The sequence below is a fragment of the Schistocerca nitens genome, chromosome 5 (genome assembly GCF_023898315.1).
Source record: "Schistocerca nitens isolate TAMUIC-IGC-003100 chromosome 5, iqSchNite1.1, whole genome shotgun sequence".
In the NCBI taxonomy this organism is placed as follows: domain Eukaryota; kingdom Metazoa; phylum Arthropoda; class Insecta; order Orthoptera; family Acrididae; genus Schistocerca; species Schistocerca nitens.
In genome coordinates this window covers 320,029,679-320,053,265 of record NC_064618.1, presented here as the reverse complement: position 1 = coordinate 320,053,265, position 23,587 = coordinate 320,029,679, and the positions used below count along the sequence as shown (strand labels likewise).

The window sequence follows — 23,587 nt, the reverse complement described above, 5'->3', positions numbered from 1 at the left end:
GCAGAGGAAAGAGCGGATAGGTGGAAAGAGCACACTCAAGGCCTCTATGAGGTGTTAAATGCAGAGGAAAGAGCACACTCAAGGCCTGTATGAGGGGGAAAATTTGTCTGATGTGATAGAAGATGAAACAGGAGTCGATTTAGAGGAGATAGGTGATCCAGTATTAGAATCAGAATTTAAAAGAGCTTGATTGATCAAATAAAACAGACGATAACTTATCATCAGAATTTCAAAAATCATTGGGGGAAGTGGCAACAAAATGACTATTCACATTGGTGTGTAGAATGTATGAGTCTGATCACATAGAGGGACCGATCACCTCGTAGTTTGGTCCCTTCCCCCCCCCCCCTCTTTTAAATCAACCAACCATCTGATGACATACCACCTTACTTTCGGAAAAATCATCCACACAATTCCGAGGACTGCGTGAGCAGAAAAGTGCGAAAATTATTGCAGAATCAACTTAACAGTTCATTCATTCAAGATGCTGACAAGAATAATATACAGAAGAATGGAAAAGAAAACTGACGATGTGTCAGTTTGGCTTTAGGAAAAGGAATCAGGGAGGCAATTCTGATGTTGCGGTTGATAATGGAAGCAAGTTCATAGGATCTGTCGACTGGAAAAAGTGTTCGACAATGTAGAATGGTGCAAGATGTTCGAAATTCTGAGAAAAATAGGGGTAAGCTATAGGGAGAGACGGGTTTTATACAATATGTAAAAGAGTCAAGAGGGAATAATAAGAGTGGACGACCAAGAACGAAGCGCTCGGATTAAAAAGGGTGTAAGACAGGGATGTAGTCTTCCGCCCCTACAGTTAAATCTGTACACCTACGAAACAATGATGGAAATAAAAGAAAGGTTCAGGAGTGGGATTAAAATTCAAGGTGAAAGGATACCAATGATAGGAATCGCTGATGGCATTGCTATCATGAGAGAAAGTGAAGAAGAATTACATGATCTGTTGAATGGAAAGAACAGTCTAATGAGTACACAGTATGGATTGAAAGTGAATCGAAGAAAGACGAAGGTAATAATAAGTAGTAGAAATGAGAACAGTGAGAAACGTAACAACAGGATTGATGGTAACGAAGTAGATGAAGTTAAGAAATTCTGTTACCTAGGCAGCAACATAATCAATGACGAACGCAGTAAGGAGGACGTCAAAAGCACAGTCCTCGCTAAGAGACGTCTACTAATGACAAACATAGGCCTTAATTTGAGGGAAAAATTTCTGAGAAGGTAGTTTTAGAGCATGGCATTGTATGGTAGTGAAACGTGGACTGTAGGAAAATCGAAACAGAGGAGAACCGAAGCATTTGAGATGTTGTGTTACAGACAAATGTCGAAAATTAGGTGGACTGATAAGGTAAGGAATGAGGAGGTTCCGCGCAGACTATGAGAGAAAAGGAATATGTGGAGAACATTGACAAGGGGAAGAACAGGATGATAGGACATCTGTTAAGGCGTCAGGGAATGACTTCCATGGTACTAGAGGGAGCTGTAGAGGTGATAAGTTCCTATGGGACCAAACTGTTGAGGTCATCGGTTGCTAGGCTTACACACTACTTAATCTTACTGAAACTAGCTTACGCTAAGGGCAACACATACATCCATGCCCGAGTAAGGACTCAAACCTCCGACGGGGCGGGGGGGGGGGGGGGGGGGGAGCCGCGCGAATCGTGGCAAGACGCCCCAAACCGCGCGGTGGAGCTATAGAGGGCGAAAACTGTAGAGGAAGACAGATTGGAATACATCCAGCAAATAATTGAGGACGTAGGATCCTAGTGCTACTCTAGATGAAGAGATTGGCACGGGAGAGGAAGGGTTTCGGTTTGGCGAATGTCTGGATAACGTTGAATACGTAGTGCCAGCAGTTATGTTCGGAGGTGGTGATGTTATAGTAGGAGGGAGTTTTCCGAGGTACTCCTATTGCGCCTAAGAAAACGCTGAATGCGAAACGATATGAACACATGTTAGAGCACTGTGTACTACGTACAACAGAGGAAGAGTTCGGAGACAATGACTGGCCGTATCACCATGACAATGTACCCTGTCATAAAGCAGTATCTTTGTAGCAATGTTTTATGGACAACAACAGGGACTGGGCTGCCCAGACTCCTGGCCTGTAGCCAGTGGAACATCTTTGGAATGAGACAGACCATCGACTAAGCTCCATGCCCCAGCGTTTACGGTTTCGGCTCTTGTAGAAGAATCGGTTGACATTTCTCCACAAATATTAGATATCTCATTGGAAGCTTCCCCAGCAGCGTTCATACCGCCACAGAGGCGAAAGGTAAACACACCCCATATTAACGAACACTAATATGGGGTCGACATACCACTGATAAGATAGTGAATTACCATCAGACAGTATTGAAATTGGCTTAACGGAAATGCTATGAATTTTTATTCCACGGCGATAATTCGCTACATAACAGCAAATAGTTCCTGTAAGTGAGGAATATTTTTATTGTTAATAAGCCATCTTTGGTAAAAATATTTCGTTTTGCTGTTTCAGTTCAACATATTTAGCAATTAAAATTCCATTCTCAAATAACTAAAATAAAGTTGTTTGGGGCGTGACATCTGCTTACATTTATCGCCTTCGTAGGCGGAAAATTGTCACATCTGCATTTACACTTCAAATATTATTTGAAAATGTAGAAAAGTGAACATTTTTCTTCGATGCAGGAGAGGAACATTTCGTGTCAACATCGAGGTAATAAGCTGAAATATACGTAACGCCAAAGCAAACGTCATTGCTCGAGTTATGTCTGCGAGTTGGACTAAAACAAGAATATAAAATACTATGATTGAAGGCAGTGTATGAGTTACAAAACCCGTTCCTAACGTTCCGCTACAGTCACGGACATCTGTCTATGAACAACGTAAGTGGTGCCCCTGTTTATTACTGCAGCTAGCTGGGAGTTCCTGTAAGCACTCCAATATCGATTATGGAAGTGCGGTTTTAGCTGCAGGAATTTCCTCTTTCATGATCGGTTTTCGCTCCCATGCAAACGCAGAACCGTTTCTGAAACGTGCTTAGGTTGTCAATTTAGTCTTGTTTTCGAACATTTTTGGCTAATCCGGACAGAGTGACCTTTTGTACACTGAGAGAGAAGTAGAATCACACTGAAGTGACAGGAGTCGTGGGATGGCGATATGCGCATGTACAGATGGCGATAGTGTCGCGTATTTTTTTTTTTCTTTTCTTTCGAATAACCCATTTGGAGGGTACGATGAATCAACTTTGGCTACTCTTCATTCTATTAGATTTCTTCAGTTTCCAAATTTCCTTCATCCTTTTAGAGTGTTGTTCCCTTTCTTCTTGAGTCCACTTTCGTCTAGTTATTTTCTTTCTCTCCTGAAATTCTGCCTTTTGAACTGCCTTTCTGAAATGTGTTCTGTTTTCTATTGTGTCTATTGTAACGCCAGCATTTTCAATGTCCTTTTCAGTCTCTATGAACCATGCTGGCTTGGATTTGTAGCTATTGAGTAATGTGAATATCCGCTTGGTTAGTCTGTTGTTATCCATTCTGAATATATGTCCAAAAAACTGTAGTCTCCTCTTCCTCATTACATCAGTTAGTTTCTCCGTTTTCAGATACAGCTCTCTGTTTGGTCTTAACCTGTATTCAGCATTATCGTTTCTTTTAGCTCCCAGTATTTTCCTTAAAATTCTTCTTTCGATCTTCTCTAGTTTCTCAAGATCTCCATTTCTTGTTAGTTTAAGTGTTTCTGCCGCATAGAGAGCTTCAGGTCTGGCCACTGTTTGGTAGTGTCTTAATTTCGTGTTCCAGGACACGGATTTTTTATTATAAACGTTTTTGGTCATATGAAACACTCTTTCCATTTTTTGCACTCTAGTTTCTATAGCTATCTTTTCTTTGGCATTGTATGTAATCCACTCTCTTAGGTATTTAAAGGAATCTGTTTTGTGTATTGTGTTGTTGTCAACTGCAATATTTTGAGGAGCATCACAGATGTTTGTCATAAACTTTGTTTTTTCATAGGATATTTGTAGTCCTACTTTGGCTGCTTGTTTTTGTAGTTCTCTTATTTGTTCTTGGGCATTGTCTAGTGAATCTGTAATCAATGCCATGTCATCTGCGAAGGCTAAACAGTCGACAGTGATCTTGTTTGGATTTCTCCCTAGTTGAATCCCTTTAGTATTGATGGCCTTCCTCCATTCTCGAACTACCTTCTCCAAGACACAATTGAAAAGCAGAGGTGACAGACCATCTCCCTGTCGAACACCTGACTTTATTTCAAACGATTTTGAGAGCTCTCCCCTAAATTTTAATTTCGATTTTGTATTTGTCAAACTACCTTTAATTATTGCAGTTGTTTTAACACCGAGTCCCAATTCTTTTAAGATATCAAGCAGTGTATTTCTGTCAATTGAATCATAGGCTTTTTTAAAATCCACAAAAGTAATTACATATTTTAAGTTCCTGATTTTCCTCATTTCTATTATGTTCTTTAAATTTAGTATTTGTTCTGCACATGACCTTCCCTTCCTAAATCCAGCCTGATATTCTCCTAGCTGTTTGTCAAGTATCTCTTCTGCTCTTTTTAAAAGCGCCTTAGACAAGATCTTATAGGTCACTGGTAAGAGGGAGATTCCCCTATAATTGCTAGGATCTGTTTTCTTCCCTTTTTTATGTAGTGGATGTATTAATGCAGATGTCCAGTCTGGTGGTAATTGTGTGTTGTCCAGATTTCTTTTAGTATTTCTGATAGACACTGTATCATGTTGTCACTAGAGTACTTCCATAGTTCAGCAACTATATTATCCTCTCCAGGGGCATTATTATTTTTAAGCTCTTTTATGATTTCTTTTATTTCTTCTGTGGTTGGCGGCTTGGAGTCTGGTGGTGTTGGGTTTACAATATTGAAATTGAATTTTTCTTTCGGTGGATAACAGTTATGTAGTTCTTCAAAATATTCAGCAAGTATTCTACAGTTCTCTATGCTATTGTATGCAGATTTCTGCGTTTTTGGGTCCGTGAAAAATATACTAGGAGGAGAGTATTTCTTTAAGTTACTTTTGAAAGTTTTGTAAAAGTCCCTAGCATTGTTCTGTTTGAAGTTGGAGTCTATTGATACTAGTTGGTCTTTTATGTATTGAACTTGGATCTTTTTAAGGCCTTTTGAAGCTTGCTTCCGGGCTTCTTTTAGGGAGTTCCTATTTTTATCATTTTTGTTGGCATTCCAAATGTTCCAAGCTCGTTGTCTTGTTAGGATTAGTTTGTCACACTCATCATTCCACCAGGCATGTTTCCATTTTTTGGTAAGGAGAATGGTTTCTTCTGCTGTCTGTACTATATCTTTTTGAAGTTGTTCCCATGTTTTAGGTGTTTTCTTTTCCAAAAGTGTCCTGAAATTGTGTTCCTTGGTTAATTTCTGAGTGTCAAACTTTTTAGGTTGATATTCGCTCTTTCTTTTATATATTGGTCTAATTTTGAATTTAACGACAGATAGATAGTGATCTGAATCGAAACTTGCACTCTTAGCAACTTTTACATTGAGTATCTCTGATGCAGACAGTCTGCTTATAGCAACATGGTCAAGTTGTTTCTCCCCACAGACTGGATTCTGGGATACCCATGTAGTTTGTTTTCTAGGGAGCTTTTTGAAATATGTAGACTTTAGAACTATGTCATGTTCTCTGCATAAACTAATAAGTCTTTCTCCATTTGCATTGGTTCTTTTATGTGCAGGGAATTTGCCTACTATGGATTGGTGATGACGTTCTTTGCCGATTTGAGCATTAAAGTCTCCCAACAATATTATTGTTTTTGGATGAAATCTGGTCTAAGGTGTTTGACAGTTCCTGCCAAAAAATTACTGTTTGTTCTTTCTGTGTTCTGTTTTTCTCATTTGTTGGTGCATGTGAGTTTACAATGGTATACAGTTTGTTTACTGATTTGAAGGTTAATGTTGAAAGCCTTTCATTGACAGATTTAAATTCTACTATCGAGTTTAATATATTTTGGTTTACAATGAATCCTGTTCCAAATTGGGGTACATTCTTCATAACTCTTTTTTCCTGACTTCCCTTTGAAGATTCTGAATCCCTCTGAATCAAATGAATGTTCATCAGTATACCTTGTTTTTTGGAGTGCAGTTATCATTATATTTTTCTGTTTTATAAAATTTAATAACGTTTTAAGTTTTCCTGTTTTTAGAAGTGAGTTTACGTTGAACGTTGCCAAGTAGTTTATATTTTTGTGTTTAATTTTATTTGTTGCTTGCTTAAGGCAGGTTTCAGGATGCTCCGACTCATCCTTCGCACATTGCTGTAGGCCCCCAGAATCCGAATGCCTACTTTTAATTTCCTTAGAAATTGGAGATTGGTTACTCCCTGGGGTAAAATCTCTTACAAGGTGCGTATCCATTGTTGATTGTTTGTTGGGTTAGGGGAACAAGTCCCCTAAGGATTCTACTCGAGGTTATTAGCTCCGAGGAATGGTTTTCAGCCGCACCACTGGTGGACAGACGCTGACCACTCAGCCGCTTGTTTCAAGACATACGCCAAGTGGATTTTTTTCTTTGGTTGCCTCTTCCGCTAGTTCCGCCGTACCGAGAACTATTCCCTCCGCCTTCACTACCGTTGAGGTCTTCACTGTAGTCCTAGCAAGGAGCCCTTACAAGGTGCTATCACCCGGGCCAGGTGAACCTTGGTTTTTTAACGAGGTTGTTACTCCTCCCCCTCCTCCTCCCTCACCTCTTGTATGGTGAGGCCCCGGGCTAGGGACCGGCGTATACGAGGTATAAAAGGACATTGAATTGGCGGAGCTGTCATTTGTACCCAGGTGATTCATGTGAAGAGGTTTACGACGTAATTGTGGTCGCATGACGTAGAATGTTAGATGGAACTAGACGCATGTGACATTCCATTTCGGAAATCATTAGGGAATTCAATATTTTGAGATCCACAATGTCAAGAGTGTGCCGAGATTACCAAATTTCAGGCATAACCTTTCACCAAGCACAACTCAGTAGTCGCTGGCCTCCACTTAACGACCAAGAGCAGCGGCGTTCGCATAGTGTTATCGTCACTGACACACAGACAGCATTGCAGAACTCAATGTGGGACGTACGGCGAACGTATCCGTTCGGACAGTGGGGCTAAATTGGGCGTTAATGGGATATGGCAGCAGACAACTGACGCGAGTGCCTTTGCTAACAGCGAGACATCGCATGCAGCGCCTCTCCTAGGCTCGTGACCATATTGGTTGGACCCTAGACGACTGGTAACCGTGGCCTGATCAGATGGGTCCCGATTTCAGTTGGTACAGATCGAGTGTGGCCCAGACCTCACGATGCCATGGACCCCAGTTGTCAACAAGGCAATGTGCAAGCTTGTGGTGACTCCATAATGATATGGGCTGTGGTTACACGGAAAGGACTGGGTCCTTTGGTCCAGCTGAACCGATTATTGATTGTAAAGAGTATGTTCGGTTACTTGAAGGCTATATGCAGCCAATCTTAGACTTCGTGTTCTCAAACAACGATTTCACGTCATCGTGCCACAATTGTTCGCGATTGTTTGAAGAACATTTTGGACAGTTTGAGCAAATGACTTGGCCACCCAAATTGCCCGACATGAATGCCATCGAACATTTATGGGATGTAATCGAGATGTCGGTTCGTACATAGAATCCTGCAATGGCAACACTTCCGCAACTATGGATGGCTATTGAGGCAGCATGTCTCAGTGTTTCTACAGGAGACTTCCAACGACTTGTGAAGTCCAATCGATGTCAAGCTGCTGCACTATGCCGGGCAAGGGGAGGTCCGACCTGATATTGGGAGGCATCCCATGAATTTTGTCACCTCAGTGTATTAGACTAAACATACCACAGATATGTAACTACAGAGAAAAAAATCATCGTGCTGACTAAATCTGAGACCGGAACAGCTGATTTACAGAGGCCATTTGTGTACAACAACTGACGATGGGAAAACCAGTCAAAGTTTTACAGGGAGCCGGACTGCTCGTCAAACTAGGAATGTATGAGTGCAGCTTTGTGAACGTGGCTGTTGCCGTCTTAGGAGACGGGAGTGTACGCAGCAAAAGATGTAAAGGGAAGGGCAACATTTGATCAAGAGTAGTTGAAATAAGCTTTCCAGTTCATGTTCGCTGTAACATGAATGAGTGGGCCCAAGTCATGGTACGATAAAAAACCCAAAACATTACAGAACCACCTCCGGCCTGAATTCCGCCCTTCAGAAAATGCCGGTTAAACGTTTCATCGGATCACCAGCGCACTCGCGGCCTCTCATCATTGGAAAAGTTGCAATAAAATGTCTCGTCGGACCACAATACACGGCATCGGTTAGCTACTATTCAGTTTCTTAGTCCACTGCGAAAAGTGGGAGTTGACACTACACAATAAAAAATGCGAGGTCATCCACATGAATTCTAAAATGAACCCATTTAACTTCGTTTACATGATAAACCATTCAAACCCAAAACATGTCAGTTCAGCTAAATACCTAGGGATAACAATTATGAACAACTTAAATTCGAATGATCCCGTAGATAATTTTGTGGGGAATGCGAACGAAAGACTGCGTTTCAATGGCAGAACATTTAGAAGAAACGATAAATCCTCTAAAGAGACTACCTACACTATGCTTGTCCGCTCTCTGCTGGAGTAATGCTCTGCGGGAATATAAATATTACCAGGTAGGACTGACGGAGGACATACAAAAAGTTCAAAGACGGGCAGCTCTTTGTGTACTGTCACGGAGCAGGGGAGAGAGTGCCACGGATTTGATACGTGAGTTGGGGAGGCAATCACTAAAAACAAAGGCGTGATTCGATGCTGCGAGTTCTTTTCACGAAATTTCAATCTCCAACTTTCTCTCCGAATGCTAGAACATTTTCTTGACGACCACCTACACAGGGAGATATAATCATCGTAGTAAAATAAGAGAAATCAGAGCTCGCACAGAGAATTAAGTTCAAATGTTCAAATGTGTGTGAAATCTTATGGGACTTAACTGCTAAGGTCATCAGTCCCTAAGCTTACACACTGATGATGATGATGAGGTCCCATACTCCGAGGAGTGTAGGGGACGATGCGGGAGACCCGCACCGCCGTACTAGGCAAGGTCCTAGCGGAGATGGTTTGCCATTGCCTTCCTCCGACCGTAATGGGAATGAATGATGATGATGAAGACGACACAACGACACCCAGTCATCTCGAGGCAGGAAAAATCCCTGACCCCGCCGGGAATCGAACCCGAGACCCCGTGGGCGGGAAGCGAGAACGCTACCGCAAGACCACGAGCTGCGGACAACTTAACGTAAATTATCCTAAGGACAAACACACACACCCATGCCCGAGGGAGGACTCGAACCTCCGCCGGGATCAGCCGCACAGTCCACGACTGCAGCGCCGTAGACCGCTCGGCTAATCCCGCGCGGCGGAGAATTAAGTGTTCGTTTTTCCCGTGCGCTGTGCGAGAGTGGAAGGGTAGAGAAGTACTGCGGAACTGGTTCGATCAGCTCTCTGTCAGGCACGTAATTGTGAATTGCATAGCAGATGTAGATATGTCGCTGTACACAGTGGCTTTTTTTTGTCATCAGTGTCTTCTGACTGGTTTGATGTAGCCCGCGTCGAATTCCTCTCATACACTAACCTTTTGACCTCGGAGCAGCACTTGCAGCCTATTCCCTCGATTATTTGTTGGACGTATTCCACGCTCTGTCCTCCCCTGCAGTTTTGCTAAGTACCCGACTCCAAATGTTCATTGCATGCACTGAGAGTCTTGCCGAACGGAGTGCCGCTGGCGGGACCTTTTGCCGTTTTATTCACACACGTGTCAATGTCACATCCGTATGTAGTCACACCACAGAAGGGCGCGAAACAGGAGGGCTGAAAAAGGCTAAGTAGATTAGATTAGTTTAGATTAATACCTGTTCCATAGATCATGAATACGACACTTTGTAATGATGTGGAACGTGTCAGGTTAATAAAAGATGTCTGTACAAGATATTACATTACACAAAATATTGCATGACACTAATGTTTAAGTTTTTTTTGTTGTCATCTAGAAATTCTTTTAATTTATTTTTAAATGTTAGTTGGCTATCTGTCAGGCTTTTGATGCTGTTTGGTAGGTGACCAAAGACTTTTGTGGCAGCATAATTTACCCCTTTCTGTGCCAAGGACAGATTTAACCCTGCATAGTGAAGATCATCCTTTCTCCTGGTGTTATAGCTATGCACACTGCTATTACGTTTGAACTGGGTTGGATTATTAACAACAAATTTCATAAGTGAATATACATACTGTGAGGTTACTGTGAGGATCCCTAGATCCTTAAATAGATGTCTGCAGGATGCCCGTGGGTGGGCTCCAGCAATTATTCTGATTACACGTTTTTGAGCAATGAATACTTTTCTGCTCAACGGTGAATTACCCCAGAATATGATGCCATACGAAAGCAGAGAATGAAAGTAGGCATAGTAAGCTAATTTACTGAGATTTTTATCACCAAAATTTGCAATAACCCTAATAGCATACGTAGCTGAACTCAGACGTTTCAGCAGACCATCAATGTGTTGCTTCCAGTTTAACCTCTCATCAATGGACACACCTAAAAATTTTAAAAATTCTACCTTAGCTAAAGACTTCTGTTCAAAGTCTATATTTATTACTAGAATTGTGCCATTTACTGTACGGAACTGTATATACTGTGTTTTATCAAAATTTAAAGAGAGTCCGTTTGCTGAGAACCACTTAATAATTTTGTGAAAAACATCATTTACAATTACATCACTTAGTTGTTGGTTTTTGGATGTTATTACTATACTTGTATCATCAGCAAAAAGAACTAACTTTGCATCTTCATCAATGTAGAATGGTAAGTCATTAATGTATATCAAGAACAGTAAAGGACCTAAGACCGAAACCTGTGGGACCCCGTACTTGATAGCCCCCCAGTTTGAGGAATCAGCTGTTGTTTTAACATTACATGAACCACTTATTTCAACTTTATGCATTCTTCCAGTTAAGTACCCTTTGCTGCTTCGGATCGAGGCCAGATTTCGTGGAATGGTTTCGAACGGCCGCTAGCGATTCGACCCTGCACATCAGAGCAGAAATTTCTGTCGCACTATTCTCCAAAAGGTTACGATGAGGTTCAGTGGGTTTCCTAGCCCTCGATATCCTTAGAGAAGGTTGGAATCGTCCGAGGGGCGCCAACAGCGTCGAAGGTTCTCGAGAACGTCTTCCTCGGCTCATCACACAGCGAAATGTGTGGGAATCAACGCCCTATGGAAACGGTGGTTTCACTGATGCCTTTTATGCCTCCCCTAATGCCTTTTCGTGTAGACTACGAGCGACGGTGTGTGTGAAATTTTTTTCTTATCCACCCACAAGAAAACCGCGCGATTTCAACGCTGGGCGTCGCGGTGCTGACCTCTAGCGCAGAGGCGTCAAAATAAGGGGTGAATGTGGGTAAGAGGGGGGTGCGACGACCTTCCCATAGTGTGACATGTCCACTGTGGCGGTGGACATAGTTTTTGGTGAAATTTGGTGCCAATGTGACTTCATTAACCCACCTGACACCTCACATGCCGACACCTTGCTGTTTGAAGCGTCTCCGAGCCCGAGGGCGGCACCGCACAGAAGCGTTTAAGCAATTGTTCTTCCCGCGCTCCACATGTGAATGGAACGGGAAGAAACCTAATAACTGGTGCTATGGGACGTACCCTGTGCGATACACGTCACAGTTGTTTTCAGAATCTACAGGGCGGTCCATTGATAGTGACCGAGCCAAATATCTCACGAAATAAGCATCAAACGAAAAAACTACAAAGAACGAAACTCATCTAGCTTGAAGGGGGAACCAGGTGGCGCTATGGTTGGCCCGCTAGATGGCGCTGCCATAGGTCAAACGGTTATCAACTGGTTTTTTTATAAATAGGAACCCCCATTTTTTATTACATATTCGTGTAGTACGTAAAGAAATATGAATGTTTCAGTTGGACCACTTTTTTCGCTTTGTGATAGGTGGCACTGTAATAGTCACAAACGTATAAGTACATGGTATCACGTACCATTCCGCCAGTGCGGACGGTATTTGCTTCGTGATACATTACCCGTGTTAAAATGGACCGTTTACCAATTGCGGAAAAGGTCGATATCGTATTGATGTATGGCTATTGTGATCAAAATGCCCAACGGGCGTGTGCTATGTATGCTGCTCGGTATACTGGACGACATCATACATGTGTCCGGACCGTTCGCCGGATAGTTACGTTATTTAAGGAAAGAGGAAGTGTTCAGCCACATGTGAAACGTCAACCACGACCTGCAACAAATGATGATGCCCAAGTAGGTGTTTCAGCTACTGTCGCGGCTAATCCGCACATTAGTAGCAGACAAATTGCGCCAGAATCGGAATCTCAAAAACGTCGGTGTTGAGAATGCTACATCAACATCGACTGCACCCGTACCATATTTCTATGCACCAGGAATTGCATGGCGACGACTTTGAAAGTCGTGTACAGTTCTGAACTGGGCACAAGAGAAATTACGGGATGATGACAGATTTTTTGCATGCGTTCTATTTAGCGACGAAGCGTCATTCACCAACAGCGGTAACGTAAACCGGCATAATATGCACTATTGGGCAACGGAAAATCCACTATGGCTGTGACAAGTTGAACATAAGCGACCTTGTCGGGTTAATGTATGGTGCGGCATTATGGGAGGAAGGATAATTGGCCCCCATTTTATGGATGGTAATCTAATTTGTGCAATGTATGCTGATTTCCTACGTAATGTTCTACTGATGTTACTACAAGATGTTTCACTACATGACGGGATGGCGATGTAGCCTACTTCCAACATGATGGATGTCCGGCACATACCTCGCGTGCGGTTGAAGCGGTATTGAATAGCATATTTCATGACAGGTGGATTGGTGGTCGAAGCACCATACCATGGCCCGCATATTCACCGGATCTGACGTCCCCGGATTTCTTTCTGTGGGGAAAGTTGAAGGATATTTGCTATCGTGATCCACCGGCAACGCCTGCCAACATGCGTCAGCGCATTGTCAATGCATGTGCGAACATTACGGAAGGCGAACTACTCGCTGTTGAGAGGAATGTCGTTACATGTATTGCCAAATGCATCGAGGTTGACGGACATCATTTTGAGCATTTATTGCATTGATGTGGTATTTACAGGTAATCACGCTGTAACGGCATGCGTTCTCAGAATGATAAGTTCACAGAGGTACATGTATCACATTGGAACAACCGAAATTAAATGTTCGAACGTACCTACGTTCTGTATTTTAATTTAAAAAACCTACCTGTTACCAACTGTTAGTCTAAAATTGTGAGTCATATGTTTGTGACTATTACAGCGCCCTCTATCACAAAGCGAAAAAAGTGGTCCAACTACAACATTCATATTTCTTTACGTACTACACGCATATGTAATAAAAAATTGGGGTTCCTATTTTAAAAAAACGCAGTTGATATTTCGTTTTACCTATGGCAGCGCCATCTCGTGGGCCAACCATAGCGCCATCTGGTTTCCCCCTTCAAACTAGACAAGTTTCGTTCTTTGTAGTTTTTCGTTTGATGCTTATTTCGTGAGATATTTGGCCCGGTCACGATCAATGGACCACCCTGTATATAGATGTGAATGAAATGCAGTTGTTCCACATTAATGTTCACATAGTCTACAGTTGTCATGGTGCTTTTGATTACCACTACAGCTCCCAAGGAAGCCCAGGTGAAAGTCCCTCATAGCATAATACAGTCCCCGCCGGGCTGCGTCTGTGGCACGGTGATGACGTCGTATCCAGATACGACTAACGACCTGGTGTAACGGGAAACGTGATTCATTCGTCGATGCGACAAGTTTCGCTTGAACCACCATCCAGTCTCGACGATCCTGTGCCCACTGCCTTCGTACGTGACGATGAGGTTGGTCAATATGGGAACACTTAGGGGTTTCCAGGTAAGGAGCTCAATGTTCACCAATGTGCGCTGACCTCCAACACCTTGCCGCGTACTAGTGGTTTCACCGTCCTTCAAACCCTTTCCATTGATGTTCACAACACTAGCACAGGAACAGCCGACCTGTTTTTGCGGTTCCAAGACGCTCGTTCACAGGAGTCGGGCCAAAACAATCTACCCTTTGTGAAAGTCGCTTAGATCAGTGGATTTCTCTGTTTGCGGCCCGTACCGTCGCGTGAATTATTCCCCATTGGTCTTTGCTCTGTTTATATACTTTTATTTTTACGTCACATGACTGCAACGCCACAAGGCATCATTAGGTCTCACGATGGGTAGTAATCCTCATGTTTTGACTTATCAGTGCAGATTAGATGGGTATATCGGATAACTAATTAAGGGATAGTAAATGTACTCGAGAAGAAACGAAACTTAGGACACAATATGACTAAACGAAGAGACAGGGTGATAGGACACATCCCACGGCATCAAGGAATAATTAATTTGGTATCGGAGGGATGTGGGAGAGGACGGACGTAAAAATTGTAGAGCGATATATGTGGTGTCTGTTCTTTTGGATATCTCCGAAAGAGCTGACGCCAAATATATAATTAAGTCTATGACGGCCAGTGATTTCTTCAGTGCAGATGCACGCCAGACTAGCTTTTACGTGAATCGGCGAGATGCCACGAATAATGTGGCTAATGACAGGGCCACTACATCAGTAGTGTGTGGTATAAGTTGAGAATTTGGGTCTGAAGGGAATCGTGTTCCTTGTAGTCCATACGGTGTGGTGACCGCTGCGCCCAGACGGCATAGTAGTCAGCGCTTCTGCCTAGTCAGCAGGAGACCCGCGTTTGAATCCCAGTCCGGCACAAATTTTCAGCTTGTCTCATTGATTTAAATCAATGTCAACTAGCAACTAATGTCTTTAATTTCCTTGTGTCTTGAGTGTACCAGTAGAGGGAGATAAGGTTTGACTATAGCTAATAGGTGAAAAGGAATGTGGGGTACAGCAGATATGCAGAGATGATGAGACTTGCACAGGATAGGTTATCATAGCCTGCTCCATCAAACGAATCTTTGTGGAGGGAGGAGGGAGGAGGGAGGGGGGGAGGAGGAGGGAGAGAAAACTACAACTGTTAAAGTACTTGGGATGCCTTGCCTACAATAAATGAAAGTATGTAACGATATTAGTCTACAGGTGTGAGCTAGGTGCTATTCACTGGCGTAATTATGGATTGCACAAATTACCTGTGCTTTGCTCGGATGAGGACCACCTTGGAACTCAATAGTTCCATAGGCATTGGTAGGTGAGGCTTGGGTATGCTTGGCTGGACTCCACGGCTCTTCCACCACTCCTGTCGTCGCTGCCTCGACGTCGATGCCCTTGCCGCAGTGGTAGGTCAGAGTCTGGCCGCAGCAGCATCTGCAGAAAAGAGAAAGAAAGGTGGAAGCTGAGTGCGGGATTCATCGGCACATCATGCTCGCTTTATGCTCTCAAATTACAATAGTTTATTTAATTCTCATCAGTTTTGGATATTTCCCGATAAGCATTCTTGCGACTCGAGTACGGCAAGTCATCTGAAATGTTCATGTTACTGTGCTACATTTGATGAAGCTGGATGTTTCTTTACTGAGGCGAACAGCTTCGACACAGAGAGAGTGCACTGATCCAGAGTTAGCCTTCCCAGAATGCGAGCCAAAAGCTGTATACTACATCGCGACAGATTAAGAAAAAATTAGTACTTCTCTGTAACTCTAAATATTTTCTTTTTTTTAAAAAAAGTTGGAGAACTATTTTTAGGTATATTCTTTTTATTTTCTTCGTTGGACGAAAATCTAGTTACAGAAATATTCTTTGTTTGTAATTCATGTACACTAACCAGCCAGATCATTATCACCACCTACCTAATAGTCGGTATGTCCACCTTTGGCACAATTTTAATATTTTGTTGCAATACTTGTGCGTGTTTGGTTTCATATAATGCTAAATATACTTCGTCATAATATTTTTTAAAGTCCTACTTCAGTTCGTCGACGATGAATTGAACTTTTGAGAGGAGATTTAAAGCACCAGCTTTCGTGTTGTCTGTGAAATGCAGCATTCCCAACAGAATTTCGAAACGGTCGTTACTCATTACATTTCGTGGGAATGTTAGGATAAACAGTTGATCCTGAGGCCAATATAAATGTATGCATCCACAAAATCAATCATAACAACTACTTTATTTCATCCTTGACCGTTGGCAGCCATTGATTCAAGTGTTTGGAGACCATTGTCGTTTTTATGGCGTAGATATTCATTTGTTCACTGATATGTTGGATTCTCACTGTGGCAGCACGAGCACTCGGGAAATGCAAAGTATTCGGATGGTTGCCTTGAGGATCAAACCAAGTACTTTGATCATTTATTGAAACATCTGACGAGTTTTCGCTTGAGAATGAAGGCTATTGCATTACACGGTCACGTTTACGTGGTATACATAACACACTCGATTAATCACTATCTTCTCGTCGCGACAATTTTACTACTATAGGCAACAAAGCAGTTTGAAAATAAACGCTGTGAAACTAGCCGCTCCGTATACAACTGTGTCTTTCTCTTACTGGCCATCCCTTGGAGGTAGTCGTCTTACCATACCACTTCTGTTTATACTCCATCAACAACCATAAAATGATGTGCTTGCAGTTTGTTCACTTACACAGCTCGACGACAATTGCCGAGCGAATTTTTTCCACGGTAACGCCTGTGAGATAGATGGCACGTCTCGCTTCACCGGCGGATGGGTTGCCGGCCGGCAGGCGACAACTGGGCAAGCACACGGCGGCTTGCATGCCGGATCTGCCGCACGACTGAATTCACTCCCACCCGCGAAAGAAATTCGTAAGGTTTCACCTAATGGTTTGTCGACTGGGACTGCTTATCTCATTGCCGCATCTTGTCTTTTCATTCTTTCTCGTATAAATACACTCCTGGAAATGGAAAAAAGAACACATTCACACCGGTGTGTCAGACATACCACACTTGCTCCGGACACTGCGAGAGGGCTGTACAAGCAATGATCACACGCACGGCACAGCGGACACACCAGGACCCGCGGTGTTGGCCGTCGAATGGCGCTAGCTGCGCAGCATTTGTGCACCGCCGCCGTCAGTGTCAGCCAGTTTGCCGTGGCATACGGAGCTCCATCGCAGTCTTTAACACTGGTAGCATGCCGCGACAGCGTGGACGTGAATCGTATGTGCAGTTGACGGACTTTGAGCGAGGGCGTATAGTGGGCATGCGGGAGGCCGGGTGGACGTACCGCCGAATTGCTCAACACGTGGGGCGTGAGGTCTCCACAGTACATCGATGTTGTCGCCAGTGGTCGGCGGAAGGTGCACGTGCCCGTCGACCTGGGACCGGACCGCAGCGACGCACGGATGCACGCCAAGACCGTAGGATCCTACGCAGTGCCGTAGGGGACCGCACCGCCACTTCCCAGCAAATTAGGGACACTGTTGCTCCTGGGGTATCGGCGAGGACCATACGCAACCGTCTCCATGAAGCTGGGCTACGGTCCCGCACACCGTTAGGCCGTCTTCCGCTCACGCCCCAACATCGTGCAGCCCGCCTCCAGTGGTGTCGCGACAGGCGTGAATGGAGGGACGAATGGAGACGTGTCGTCTTCAGCGATGAGAGTCGCTTCTGCTTTGGTGCCAATGATGGTCGTATGCGTGTTTGGCGCCGTGCAGGTGAGCGCCACAATCAGGACTGCATACGACCGAGGCACACAGGGCCAACACCCGGCATCATGGTGTGGGGAGCGATCTCCTACACTGGCCGTACACCACTGGTGATCGTCGAGGGGACACGGAATAGTGCACGGTACATCCAAACCGTCATCGAACCCATCGTTCTACCATTCCTAGACCAGCAAGGGAACTTGCTGTTCCAACAGGACAATGCACGTCCGCATGTATCCCGTGCCACCCAACGTGCTCTAGAAGGTGTAAGTCAACTACCCTGGCCAGCAAGATCTCCGGATCTGTCCCCCATTGAGCATGTTTGGGACTGGATGAAGCGTCGTCTCACGCGGTCTGCACGTCCAGCACGAACGCTGGTCCAACTGAGGCGCCAGGTGGAAATGGCATGGCAAGCCGTTCCACAGGACTACATCCAGCATCTCTACGATCGTCTCCATGGGAGAATAGCAGCCTGCATTGCTGCGAAAGGTGGATATACACTGTACTAGTGCCGACATTGTGCATGCTCTGTTGCCTGTGTCTATGTGCCTGTGGTTCTGTCAGTGTGATCATGTGATGTATCTGACCCCAGGAATGTGTCAATAAAGTTTCCCCTTCCTGGGACAATGAATTCACGGTGTTCTTATTTAAATTTCCAGGAGTGTATTAGTAAATAATTCTTGTCTTTGCGGACGTATTACAACACTTGGGCTATTGAAATTTAAGGTAATTTACGCTGAGGTGACAAAACTCATGGGATAACGATATGCAAAAATACATATGGCGGAAGTATGGTGTACACAAGGAATAAAAGGTCAGTTCATTGGCGGAGCTGTCATTTGTACTCAGGCAGTTCATGTGAATAGGTCTCGGACGTGATTATGGCCGCACGACGGCAATTAACAGACTTTGAACGCAGAATGGTAGTTGGAGATAGACGCATGTGGCATTCCATTTCGGAAATCATTAGGGAATTTAGTATTCCGAGGTCCACAGTGCGAAGAACGTGCTGAGAATTCCAGATTTCAAGCATTACCTCTCACCACGGAAACGCAGTGGCCGACGGCCTTCATTTAACGACCGAGAACAGCAGCGTTTACGTAGAGATATCAACACTAATAGACTGGCAACACTGTAGAAATCAATGTGGGACGTACGACGAACGTACCTGTTAGGATAGTGAGGCGAAACTTGGCCTTAATGGGTTATGGCAGCAGACGACCGACGCGAGTGCCTTTGCTAACAGGATGACATCGCCTGCTGCGCCTCTTGTGGACTCGTGACCGTATCGGTTGGACGGCGACTGAAAAACCGTGGCCTGGTCAGATGAGTCATGATTTCAGGTGGTAAGAGCTGACGGTAAGGTTCGAGTGTGGCACAAAACGTACGAAGCCGTGGAGTCAAGTTGTCAACAAGGCACTATGCAATCTGGTGGTGGCTCCATAATGGTGTGGGCTGTGTTTACATGGAATGGACTGGATCCTGGCTATGTTCGTCTACTTGGAGACCATTTGTAGCCATTCATGGACTCCATGTTCCCAAATAACAATGTAATTTTAATGGCTGCCATTGCGCACAACTGTTCGTATTTAGTCTGGTCAATTCAAACGAATGATTTGGTCACCCAGACCGCCCGATATGAATCACATCGAACGTTTATGGAACATAATCGAGAGGTCAGTTCGTGCACAACATTCTGCACCAGCAACGCTTTCGCAATTATGGACGGCTGTCGAGGCAGAATGGCTGAATATTTCTGCAGGAGACTTCCAACGACTTGTTGAGTCCATGCCACGTCGAGTTAATGTACTACACACAGCGGAAAAATGAGGTCGAATACGATATTTCGAGGTATCCCATGATATTTGCCACCCCAGTGTACAACATATACACTACCGGCCATTAAAATTGCTACACCACGAAGATGACGTGCTACAGACGCGTAATTTAACCGACAGGAAGAAGATGCTATGATATGCAAATGATTAGCTTTTCGGAGCATTCACACCAGCATGGCGCCGGTGGCGACACCTACAACGTGCTGACATGAGGAAAGTTTCCAACCGATTTCTCATACACAAACAGCAGTTGACCGGCGTTGCCTGGTGAAACGTTGTTGTGACGCCTCGTGTAAGGAGGAGAAATGCGTACCATCACGTTTCCGACTTTGATAAAGGTCGGATTGTAGCCTATCGCGATTGCAGTTTATCGTATCGCGACATTGCTGCTCGCGTTGGTCGAGATCCAATGATTGTTGGCAGAATATGGAATCGGTGGGTTCAGGAGGGTAATACGGAACGCCGTGCTGGATCCCAACGGCCTCGTATCACTAGCAGTCTAGATGACAGACATCTTATCCGCATGGTTGTAACGGATCGTGCAGCCACGTTTCGATCCCAGAGTCAACAGATTGGGGCGTTTGCAAGACAACAACCATCTGCGCGAATAGTTTGACGACTTTTGCAGCAGCATGCACTATCAGCTCGGAGACCATGGCTGCGTTTACCCTTGACGCTGCATCACAGTCAGGAGCGCCTGCGATGGTGTACTCAACGAGGAGCTTGTGTGCACGAATGGCAAACCGTCATTTTTTCGGACGAATCCAGGGTCTGTTTACAGCATCATGATGGTCGCATCCGTGTTTGGCGACATCGTGGTGAACGCACATTGGGAGCGTGTATTCGTCATCGCCATACTGGCGTATCACCCATCATGATGGTATGGGGTGCCATTGGTTACACGTCACGGTCACCTCTTGTTCGCACTGACGGCACTTTGAACAGTGGACGTTACATTTCAGATGTGTTATGACCCGTGGCTCTACTCTTCATTCGATCCCTGCGAAACCCCACATTTCAGCAGGATAATGCATGACCGCATGTTGCAAGTCCTGTACGGGCCTTTCTGGATAAAGAAAATGTTCGACTGCTGCCCTGGCTAGCACATTCTCCCGATCTCTCACCAATTGAAAACGCCTGGTCAATGGTGGCCGAGCAACTGTCTCGTCACAATACGCCAGTCACTACTCTTGATGAACTGTGGTATCGTGTTGAAGCTGCATGGGCAGCTGTACCTGTACACGCCATCCAAACTCTGTTTGACTCAATGCCCAGGCGTATCAAGGCCGTTATTATGGCCAGAGGTGGTTGTTCTGGATACTGATTTCTCAGGATTTATGCACCCAAATTGCGTGAAAATGTAATCACATGTCAGTTCTAGTATAACATATATGTCCAATGACTACCCGTTTATCATCTGTATTTCTTCTTAGTGTAGCAATTTTAATGGCCAGTAGTGTATAATTTTACGTGTATAGACTTAAGCGAGGAATGAAAATTTCTAGCAAGGTCAGGAATCGAACCCGGGTTTTCTGCTTACTACGCAGGTGCGTTAGGCACTAAGCCACTTTGTCACAGCGATTCGTAAAACTGCATGAATTACTCTGGCACGCCACCCTCCTGTATCCAAGTTCTCAGTGGCATCCCATTCTACAGTAAACTCCCCCTTACACACGAACGTGGGCATATCTGTATGAGACCCGTAAAGTCCCTGAAATTGTGTCATTTCTTTTGTGTAATTTACTAGCTGCAATCAGCGGCTTTTATATGCGTTTATTTTTCCATGGTGATATTTCAAGATGGGTTCATCTAGAGATGATTTCATTTATTTGTGTCTCGTGAACATCTTATCTTTACTAACAGTGTTGGAGAATTTTGCTACGGAGGACTTTAAGATAGCTGTTTTAATGCATCGTAAATAAAGAAACAAACTTCATGACGCCTATATAAATGTGACATCTGAAAATGGGATGAATATAAAATGAATGTACTCTTAAAAAACAAGTGCTTCGAGGCGAAATTTGTTCGTGTGACGTGTTGGGAAAGGTTTGACATTTATAGTGGTGCGGTACCCCGCAAACATGAACATCACTGACGCTATAATTTTGATTTCATGCGTTAGGAGCGCTGCTATCGCGTTGGGTAACGAGACGGCCCGCGAGCTTAAGTAGGTACGTGAATCAGGCCTGCGGGTCACCAAAGTATGCCCATGCCTGCGTCTGGCTCAACACACGTCAGACGGTGGTCTTCACGAACGACTGCCGCTTCAGCGGAAAGAGAAAGCGCAATAAAACTGGCTCCACGCTGAACGTGTTGAACGCACATACTTGTGTTGCAGTAGAATACTCCCTTCAACTTGTAAGTACCTAGTGTAGAGGGAGACAAAGGCACGAATACAGTAAACTGGTTCAAATGGATATAAGCTGCAGTAGTTACTCAGATGGAGAGGCCTGCAAAGGATTGAGTAACGTCGAGATCTACACCAAACCAGTCTTCGTACTGAAGACAACAATAATAAACCAAAATATTAGCGAAATTAACGGTTTAATAACATGTCGCCTGCAAGAGCGGATGTAAATCTCTCACGTATGAAATACTAAAGTCTGTAAATCAATACATGTATAAATCAACTGGTCAAAGTTAACCGTCTTCTATTACCTTAAAAAGAATTTGTATATGAATGTATTGCTACCAGTAAAAAATACAAATAATAACATAAAAAGTAACTGAAGTATATGTAGTGCGGACGCTACAACATGACATCTGGCCGTGAGCGTAAGCAAATGATAACCTAAACCGCCAGAGGGGTGTGGAGCGGTGCGGACGAACAAGCCCCGCCTCCCTCCCACAGGACTGTGAGTCTATACCCATGATATTTGCTCCTGCAAAACCAGAACCGACACATGTTCAAAGGGATCGCCAATCCCTTCTGGGGTCGTACTCGAACCCCATGATGTACCGGCATTGTTCACTTCCCCCATTTCAAAACTAGAAAAGAAGATAGAAAGTAACGCACAAGACAAAATAACGCGGTTCTGTACAACTCATCCGGTTACGGCAGTGTTATAAAGAGATGTTCAGGTCAGACCTCTACAGCTTTCCTCCACAACCACAGTCAAAAACAAATAGCCTCCTCCCGTCACCCCCCTCCCCCCCCCCCCCCACACACACACACACATACTTGAACCTGCCACGTTATTAATGTCCGCAAAATACGTCGTACGCTGCCTGAATCCTCCACCAGGCGCAGCTTGCTGCTCTCGTGAATATCGCTGACAATATGGTTCCAGAAAGCCCGGCAACCGAGTCAGTTCCAGCAAATCTACTTGCATTGTGAATGCAAGTAGCGATTGCTATCGATACTAGCAAGTGGTCATCACAGTCAGAATTGGGAACCTTGATTTGATTTGATTTTGACAGGGAAGCTAAAACAGCTTTGGTCTAACCCGTCATTGTCCGTACTGAAACCGAGTTTATTGTGCGGTATCGCTCCCTGTATATCTATTAAAGCCAACCAAAGCCCTTAAATAGTGCAAGGAGTCCCTTTATCAGTTTTTTGTTATACACAATTTCTTCAGATCTAGTTGTCCCGAAAAATTCTGTGTCTCTTGCTCTCCAATGCCGTGCATTCGAAGATTAGGGGTGTGATGCAGTTTCTTCACTCTCTTCATAGATCCTACATTTAGGGTCTTCTTCCGTGATACCCACTGTATGTAGGTGTTTTTTGAAATTCCCATGGCCAGTCATCAGTCCAACTATGAGTTCTATCTGTTTCCTGTTCAAGCCCAGGATTACAGAGCTTCTTTTAAAACAAGGCTTTGGCATCATTACATTAACATGGTTCAAATGGCTCTGAGCACTATGGGACTTAACATCTGAGGTCATCAGTCCCCTAAAACTTAGAACTACTTAAACCTAACTAACCTAAGGACAGCACACACATCCATGCCCGAGGCAGGATTCGAACCTGCGACCGTAGCGGTCGCGCGGTTCCAGACTGAAGCGCCTAGAACCGCTC

At 44.2% G+C, this 23,587-nt stretch overlaps 1 protein-coding gene across 1 annotated transcript in view; it reads right to left on the bottom strand.

The window, feature by feature from the left end:
- The window catches only part of LOC126260425 (transient receptor potential cation channel trpm), a 198,932-nt gene that overhangs the window by 156,862 nt on the left and 18,483 nt on the right, over positions 1-23,587 (bottom strand). The window contains exon 2 of the mRNA XM_049957754.1: positions 15,257-15,431. Within this exon, the coding sequence (XP_049813711.1) occupies positions 15,257-15,431 (175 nt within the window). The remainder of the gene's footprint in view (positions 1-15,256; positions 15,432-23,587) is intronic.